At 35.0% G+C, this 9,838-nt stretch overlaps 1 protein-coding gene across 1 annotated transcript in view; it reads right to left on the bottom strand.

The window, feature by feature from the left end:
- Positions 1–7,675, bottom strand: part of LOC104164427 (phosphorylase b kinase regulatory subunit beta-like) — a gene marked incomplete at its 3' end in the record, with an annotated part of 28,768 nt that extends 21,093 nt beyond the window's left edge. The window contains exons 1-2 of the mRNA XM_009703754.1: positions 7,554–7,675; positions 1,158–1,247 (exon numbers count right to left, since the gene is read on the bottom strand). Of these exons, the coding sequence (XP_009702056.1) occupies positions 1,158–1,247; positions 7,554–7,608 (145 nt within the window). The remainder of the gene's footprint in view (positions 1–1,157; positions 1,248–7,553) is intronic.
- Positions 7,676–9,838: the final 2,163 nt, after the last annotated feature.

A 9,838-nucleotide genomic window follows, 5' to 3' on the forward strand; every position in this document is an offset into this window, starting at 1 on the left:
ATAGCAAGCACCACCATAGATTTGCTGCTGCCAAGCATTAAAAGTACATTGAACAGTCATCTCCTCTGGAAGAAAGATAAAAGCAACTCATCTGCAAAAAGCAGCGCATCTACGGACAGATTAAGCACAACTCACAAATTTCACTTCAAAATCCAATTTGAAGGAAGGGAGTCTCATCCCACATTTTTAGAATGATGGAAAAATTGTTCACTATTCTATATCCTTGCCTGACCAAAACTTAAATTTTAAACAGTCAATTGCACAGCCATTAAAAAAAAAAAAAATGATTTTAGAACACAGGCAGGACATTATTATAACACAAACCCCAAAACAATCAAAATAAACCATTCCTTCTTTAACGTGTATGTTTTTGGCTTAAAATGATGTCATAATGAAAATAAAAACACTGAAGTTGGCTTAAAATAAGTTAGCTAACAGATAAAATTTCAGCACAAAATGACATTATGGCACCATTAATAACAAAAAAATAACTTCTCACTAATCACCTGTCAAACTGTTACAAGTACTACAAGAAAGCTTTTTTCCATTTAAATGTTTCCTCAGCTGTATCTGGGTAATGCCACAACACTAGGCTACCACGTTATCCAAAATAATTCTAAATTTAGTCTTACAGCTGGACTGGATTTCCAGTATATATTTTCATTTTCAGCAAGAAGTTTAATTCAGCCCTCCAGTTTTCACGCCTTTCAAACTCCCAGCAAAAATTTAGAAAACTATCCTCAAGTAGGAATAACGTAGCAATGACATCTAACATATACATATCAATTACAATTCATATCTAGGTTAGTTCAACCATCAAAAACTGTCAGCAGATTACCCCTCCCAATCCAAGACCATCAGGTGCAACTTAGAATCTATTCTACCATTTGACAGATGCAGATGATAATTTGAACTCTATTCACAGATCATGCTTTTTCAAACAATGCGTGAAATATCCAAATACATGCATTATATTATCACAGGAATCTTATGAGGAATTGTAAGGACAGAACCCTTTACCTCTCAGAAAATAAGAATCCTTATTAAAGACTGCAGATACCATTTTAAGACAAAGCTAATTACTTTCATAACCATAACTAAATATTTTAGTAAGTTACACTGAAAATCTTTCATGGTAGGAACAATTATTAACTTACCAATTCTGTAATAATGATCTAATTTATCCCACAGACTTCCCCCCTCTGGTTTTGGAAGGTTAATACTTTTAAGTGGCTCATAAATTGAACCTAAAAAAAGAAGAGAAAAAACCAAAATCAAGATCAGAATTAGTTTCATAGTTTTACTATTGCTAAAAATTACTGCAATATGATTTTTTTCATGTTTGTTATACATAAGCACAATTTATCAAATTGCAATTCAAACAAAAAAGATTGTAATTTCTATAATCTCAGAGAATAGATTTCTATACATATTTTTTCTACAGTACCTGTTCACATAAACAAAGACCTCCATCTGGATCTCCAGTGCCTTGTAGATATTCTGCTACAGCAAATGCTACATAAATGTATACTTTCATTATTGAAGACAGCCTATTAAATGTTAAGAATTTTCTAGAAACATTTTCTTAGAAGTTAAGTACGCTACAGACCAAATTCCTAAAGTTATGTGGAAAAACAGAAGGAAGAGGGGCAAAAGTAGCCCAGATTTAACTATTAGTTCCCTACCTGCCTTCTAAAATGGTGAACATGTACACCACTATTAATGTTTTACCTATCCTAACCTCCCTTTCACCCACCACCACAATAAGCCTAGCTGATTTCATGTCTTGGATCAAAAAATGGGTTAGCTTTTTCTCACATAATACCAAAGCTTAAACAACCTATCCAACAGATAAAGCCCCCAAATTGCCTATATTCCAGAGAAATGCAATGCTATCAAATCCACGTCTTTCCTTCTCAGTGTCCCACATACTGACTGCTTCCCTATTTCCACCTGAAAAGTCTGTTTACCTGAGAACTGAAATGAGCTATCTATCCGAAAGACAAGATTTCTTAAAAATTACTGCGCTAAACCATTTCCAACTTCTAATTTAGGAGCAACATACTGCTTTCCTTCCATAAATCACTTTGGCTTTATTCAGTGTTCTGGATGGCAAGATCTCCCACAGAGCCATTTGATAACAGGAAGAATGAGAATTTTCCCTTTCCGGACTGCATGCTGTCCTTCTGAAAAGCTGAGAGAAATGAATTGCCAGGGCAGCCCAGCCAGCCAAGCAGTTCTGGCAGGATGCAGCAGAGTGCTCCTATTCAAGTTGCTTCTTTCGCACTCCCAGCACATATCCAGGCATTAGACAGGAGATTGTCCATATACAGGACTCTCATCCAAACAAAATGAGTGTGTGTGGAGCAGTGACAGAGGTTTTATTAATCAGGTCCTTTGGTGGGGAGATTGGAAAATTATTCTTGCCCCTCAAGAACTCAAACTCCACCCCCCAAATCAGTATTACTTTTGCTTTGCAGTCGCAGTAGTTAAACAAAATCCACCCCTCCTCGAGCAGATTCCTGTGGGTCTGCTCTGCATGGACTCTCTGGGGACGTTTAACACCACATCTGAGCTTCCCCTACAGCCTCTCCTTTCCTTGCTGGGAGAGGTTAAGTTACAAACAACGCCAGCATGTGGGGAAGGGGCCTGAGTGGGAAGCAGAGAGAGCCCCATTTATTTTATTTGCCTAAAAAAACAAAGCTAAAAGAAACAGAGTTGTTCTGTAACGGAAAAGAAATACTTGTAATAAATCACACTTTTTGAATCTTCGGTTTAAAAATCAACATTTTGATCCCAATTTAAATCAATTTTTCAAAGCAATTTTAATTTTGTACTTCTTTTTGCCTAGGAATTCCTGTCCATTAGAAGATTCCTAATTCATGTTGTTATACTATTAACTCAGCCACCTTGCAAAAGCACAAAAAACAGGGACCTGAAGTCAATTCAGTGAAAGTAAGACAGACTATGCATAGGAAAAAATCTTCAGTAAGTCACTTATTGCATAACAAGTTGCAAATTGATGAAAAATATTTACTTACTAGATTTTCAAAGGCAAAATAAAGATTCTTACTCTTAGATTTGTTAACTGTATAACACATACATCATACACCATCCTTTGTGTGTGAAAAAGGTTCAGAATGTCTATTTCTTGCAAACTGTTAACCCCAGCACTGCACCATGAAAAACAGTTGACTATTCACAGGCACACTTATGCACACAAGTTGAAAGTTTCTAAAATGAAATTGTTCTAATTTACATACTTGCCAGACAATCTGTGACCTTCTGTGGCCAACAGAGCAACAAAATAAAGTTATCATGAACAAAAAGCATACTCTTCTATTTCAGAGCATTCAAAGATTTCAACTTTGTGCAGAAAGAAGACTGAACAGAATAAAGAGCATGAAAATGTCAAAGCACTACCATCTACAAGTTATATTCTTTTAGATGTTTGAAACTTTACTAGCAGAAATAAAACAGCCAGAGTAGACTGTTGATGAAACAAAAAGGTGAAATGAATTCAAAGTTCAAGAAAATTGACAAAAAGTAAAGTTTTATGCTTTGTAGTAGGAATACTTTTAAGGAATACTTTAAAGTAGGAGAACTTCTTTAAAGGAACACTCAAAATCAAAGTTTTCCACATACTCTTCAGTAATTCCTCGTCAGTATCTATACAGTTTATGTTTTGCTTGGGTGATTACGGCATTCTGCTGGACAAATCCTGTGGTAAATTATGTTTTATTATTATCACAATCTAATCAAAAGCAAGAAACAGACAGGACAAACACGAAGCTAGCTGTTCCTTCCGTGTGGTTTTGTAGTGAGATCGTAACCCAGCGGAAACTATTTTTAGGATCGCTAAAAAAAGCCCATCTACACTCTTTTCCAAAGTCTATTTAATAGTTCATTTCAGCAAGACAAAAATTTGCCATAGAAAGCTATTTTCAATTACATATTTAATGTAACTGAAAAAAACGACAGCAGCAAGACTGTAACACTTAAACATAAAAGAATGATATATGCAAATAGTACCCTCGAGTTCTCAGTTTGTACAGTAGCATTCAGAAGGAACAGAATGAGGACATTAATTTCAAATTCTACTTTTCATAAATAAATTTCAAATTCTATTTTTCATAAATATCTCGTCTCATTGTAACTATACCATGTAAGTTTTATTTTAGGTAAATAAGCAGATATGCTAGGAAGGAATATAAAAAAATATTTTGTTGATTTAGTATTTCTTCAGCTGTATACCACTGTAATAAACCTATACAAAATTTAAATAGGGTACATGGTAGTTCAGATTTTCTTCCACAAAGAATGAAGTATGCCCATTATTTCCTTACACCAGAAGTGGACTGCTGCAAGTCAGTAACTACTTCAAAATCGCTAAAACCCCCACACAGATAGGAAATCAAAGTGTTGCTTCCTGCATTAACATATTTAATGTCTGATAAGGCAACACGCAAAATCTTTATCCCAAGTCCAATTAAATCCCTGTTTGTCTTCAGATATTGCACTGACTTAATACTCTATACCCATATTTTGAATGAAAATTAACCCCCTTTCATTTCCTACCACTTACAGGTTCCAGAGTAATAAGATTTCACCATTCTTCAAGTTGCGGAATTACTAAAAAGGATAGTAATTTCCTTTCAAAGAATTAGAGAACAGGAAGAAATCTGAAACAGCCCAATAACTGACAACAGAGACATCAATTACTAGTGTAGAACTAAAATAATAAACAGACAAGGTATTTCTGAAGTAGCTAAGACATGGAAACTATAGGAAAACATTATTCAGCAGATGAACTCAAATGTACAACAATTCCAGGAAAAATTTACAATTTAATTATCTCTTCTAAGAGGAATACAAAACTAAAGGAAATTCAGGGAAGTTCCCTGAGGTAAGCTATTAGCATAAGATACAACCTCTGGAGGTTGAGAATATTATGTCATCCTGATGTTGAAGTATTTTCCCATCCACTTCATTTTTATCCCTGTTATACTTGAAATTAGCATTAATTGCTCTTCAGGGAAGAGTTATAAACTGTCTAGATGTTTAGATTTAAAAGCTATGGCCAACATTTTGAAACCTTGCTCCCAAATTTGTATATACAGAGGCTTTGAACACCCACACGTCCTTTAAGATGGCAGCAATTGCAGATATTAAAGAAAAATAGGCATCAGAATGAAATTCTGGACCTAATCTACAGATAAAGATTTGCATATGTCAAACAGAACAGATTATTCAAAATTTTGAAAGTACAGAATTTAAAAAAACAACCAACCAACCACACACCTCCCCGAAGATTAATCACAAACAAATGGAAGCAACATAGCAAGAATCTTATTTCCAGCATTTCACATGCCAGAAGAACAAAAGAAAATGTTTACTTGTATAACTAAATCAGCACAGACCAAACAAAAAAACCTGAGAATACCAGATTTCTTTCTAGATTCAATAAGAATAAAAACTGACCACAGTCCTTTAACGCAACACTAGTTCTAGACGTAATCCAACACTTGAGACATGAACAAGTTCTGGATCTCAGATCACAGTAACCTTCATTACCCAATATTAGCACGGGCCATAACATCTTCACATTACAGAAGTCACCGGGACCAAAGAGGATTTTATTTCTTCACACAGAAAAGTTTAAGAAATTATATCATATGAACAAATTGTATCCGCCTACCACCACATTTCCTTTCCCTCAAGACTTCTCCTATGATCTCTCCTGAGCTGAGACTTAATACAGTACTGGAGAGAAACACCATGGATACAATACAGTTGATTCTAATAGTTGTCTGCCATGAAATATATCTTCTTTTAAGTCCAAACTCATGTAGTTGAGCAAGGTGATATCAGAAAATAATTTTCAGAAGCACTTCCACTAGAAGGAAAATTCAGTTCTCACATATGTAAATATCTGAACTGTGATTCCATGAACTTAACGTGTACCAACTGTGCTGTGCTGGTGGGGATTTTTAATCACTACATACAGGAGGAAAATACAATCTTATAGCTGACCCTGCTTTGAGCAAGAGGCTGGAGTAGATGACCTCCTAACATCGCTTCCAAACTGAACTGTTCTACAATTCAATGAAAACATGGTAAGGAAACCCCAGGAGAGGGGCTGGAGGAGGAAGAAGAAAAAGGTATTAAGGTAGTCCTCTATCTGAATAAATATTAAGAGCAAACACAAGGTACAAAGTGTTATGTAGGCAGAGTAACGATAACACCACAGGTAAAAATGAGTAAAATCTTATAACAGTTTCATTTAAATAGTTTTAAAGTGACAAAATTTTTCAACTACCATTTATCAAGAAAAACCAGGTGTTAGACTGTGCATATAATCCGGTTAGAATTTCATGGAAAAACAAAAAATACGTACCAATCTATTTTGTCCTCTCTCTATTTCTCAATCATCTGAAGTGATTTCTCTCTACAGTATATTACACCTAACTGAAATTACTGATTTCAGGATTTACAGTAACTAACAACACACAGAAGTTACTGAACACCAGAAATAAAACATTGGCCGTCATGCCAGTACACAGAAGCTTCACATAACCCAAATACACCAAAATGCCAAAGTCCGCCACACAAGCCTTGTAAATGCTACAAGCAAGGCAGGAAACCATTCAGGATATTCAAGGCAGGCATTGCCATTTCCAAGAACTCAAAACCATAGCTCGTAAAACTACTAAGAATGAGGGGTCGTCTTCATCATAACAACAGAAACATCGAGTATCAATATAATAATTAGGAAAGAGTAATTTTTTTATTGTCAACACTTGTCATGTCCTTTGACATTAAGAGAGGCAAAACAGAAATGCCACAGGCAGGGCAGGGTAGTTCAAGTGACTCAGTTGTGGCAAAAGACAGCTGAAATCTCCTTACCTGGTTACTCTCACTAGCACTTGTACTGCTTCTGTGTTTCAACACAGACTAAACAAGAGCCCATACAGTTTTCCCCAGAACAGCTAGCTTCACACATGGACACATTTGTTCCAGTCAAACTCTTTTCAAAACATATTGAGCTAAATCACTAACAGTCTTGACAACTTCATATATTCTAGCTTCTGTTGTATCTAAAGAGAAGCTGTGCCAGGGGGCTTTATTTTGCTTCCACTTAATTTCCAAAAGTCAAGCTTTGGAACAATGACTGACTTACTAGAAATTTTACTTCTTTTCTCTAAACCAGTCATGTTGGGTTTTTTAAGAAGTTAATTCTAAACACCATTCTTACTGCACCTTTTACATGACCATCATCTTAAAAGAGAAATTTCAGTTCAGAGATTGTTATGAGAGATACTTAGAAGAACACAAAACACAAACAAAATAGGAAGATCTGAACAGGACATTTCAGTCTAAGTAGATTCCAATTTTCAGAAATTTTCACTGAAAGAGCTCAAATTTTTAAGTTCTACTGTACAGTGCTAAAAAAATGCTAGCACAAAACACCACATGAAACACAAAACACACAATTATTTTTTGTTGAGTTAAATAGCCACAAACAAAACCAAAACACAGAACTGCACACTTACCAAATTTTAAAAAAGCACGCGCAGAGGAGGTTCTGTCATCATCCAAACTGGCCATTTCAAATTGGTGCAGCTAATCACAAACGTCTCAGGCTAAGCTACAGTAATTTTCAAAATTGTTTAGTAAATGTTAAAGGCAACCAGCATTAAATTAAGTGAAAGCAATGTTAGTGGAGTTATTAACATGACAGTACGCACAGCACAAAGGGTAGTAAAATTTCATTACACTTTACATTTCCCTCTTCTACCCTAAAAATTGGTTTTATTTTGCTTTTACTTCCGTAAAACTTATCTGAGTAAAATGACATAGTCTATACAGAGTCCCTCTTTTGGACATTAGACAGTAGCTTTGTTATTCAATAGGTAATTGGCTACTAAGGCCAAAAGGTACTGAATAAAATCTATTTGATATATTCCAATATTAAACAAAAATACTGATTTAACTAGTGCATATAAAAGTATTAAGTAACAGTAAGCACAGGGAGCTAAAATTCTGCTTATGCATAGTGCTACTTTTATCCCATGTGGAATTTACACTATGATGTTTCCTGTAGTCACGTATATTGTTTATGGTACTGAATATCTCAGTTATTTGAAGTAGAACATCTTCCAGTTTGGAATGTAAAATAAGACAATACCATTTGCAACTATGATTACAAGTTTTTCCAAATCTTTAAAGAAGTTTATGTTTTTTAAAGTAAGCAAAATTTCAGGGGTTGTAGACTAGCCAACTACTGAGTATCTTTATAATCTGTTCCTAACTGTTAATTATCACAGTAGCAATGAATGAAACAGTATTTTATTGCTCAAGAAAGAGAAAGAAAAAATTCTCAATAAAACTTGGGTTTAGTGGCAAAAATGTAATTCATAATTTAATATCCATAAACATGACGATATGGATTACCTTCTACAGGATAGGGTCTTAAACGATACTTTGCTGTTGGCTATAAAATATGAATCACTCTATATTCCATGTTTACTATATGTTACTCCAAGCATCATACTAAAAAAAAACCCCACAACCCAACAAACCAACCAAAACAAACAGTACTGTTCGCAAACTGGGACTCTCGAGCATAGCCAATTCAGAACAGTACGGGGGAGTTTCAGTCACTTTCAATAACTATACAAATCATGTCTCTTTCTGACAGTGCCAGAAAGGAAGCGTAAAAGCTCTGAAGTTACAAAAATTTCAACATGCTTATAAACCTACAGGAGTAAATTTGAGAAAGAACATAACTTTCGTTTTCAGATAAGAATGTAACCTGAAAATCTATATATAAAATTTGACTTTTAAATCACCTCTTTTATCAGAAAAGCATTTCAACCAAAATCATCTTTATTTCTTGAGTAAATAAATTTCTTCAGTTACTATAGAAATGACAAAATCTCTATGAACAGCAAAAGAAGTGAACTACAATACTAATCTGTCATTGTCACCGAAGTCACTTTCTTATATATTTAATAAAAAAGAAGAAGGCAGCAGCAGTTAAGAAAAACTCAAGCATCTAAAATCATCCAAATGCCTTCTGCAGTCCCAGGGCCTGAATCTGCATGGGAATCCCAAAGACAGCATGCTGCCTTGTGACTCAGGAGTCACATACTCCGAATATGCAGGTTCCAGACTTTATTTTGTAGAGCTCTGTGGTTATATTTGTAAATCAATTGTCAGATAACAGTACCTTGTAATCATAATTGGCCACAAAGTAACAGCACATTTACTGAACAGCCTTAATCATGGTATTTTGCAAATTAATACCATACATAAGTAGAATTTTTAAAGCCATATAAATCAGATTGGTCTTTAATCAATCAATTCTTTTTATGAGATCCCTCATAAAGCCCCGTATTCTTTCCACACTGTCTGACCAGTCATTACCACAATAGAACCAATCAAAGATGCAAATAAGGAAATAATGATTGAGTTTTACAAGCACGTACGACATAAATAAACACCACAGGGATCATTTGGAAAACTGTTTCCATTAGACCATGAACAATTAAAGCTGAGCTGCACCAAGTTCAGAACAAGAAATTCTCACGTTAAAAAAAAAAACTATCTGTGTCCAAGATAACGGACCTGGCAAAAATCACCTGGCAGAACCTGGTACTTTTGTATAAGTGCCTGCAATTTTAAAATACTTCATCTGTTCGACAGCTTTACAAAACTGCATGTAGCAATACTGCCACGAGCAGCCGCTTTTACAACCGTGCTGTCATACGACACCTGTAAATCATCTGAAACTCTGCCTCGCCAAGGACACGCACGTTAGAGCCCCGCAGCAGGG

The sequence above is a fragment of the Cariama cristata genome, unplaced genomic scaffold (genome assembly GCF_000690535.1).
Source record: "Cariama cristata isolate BGI_N322 unplaced genomic scaffold, ASM69053v1 scaffold2107, whole genome shotgun sequence".
Classification (NCBI taxonomy): Eukaryota; Metazoa; Chordata; class Aves; order Cariamiformes; family Cariamidae; genus Cariama; species Cariama cristata.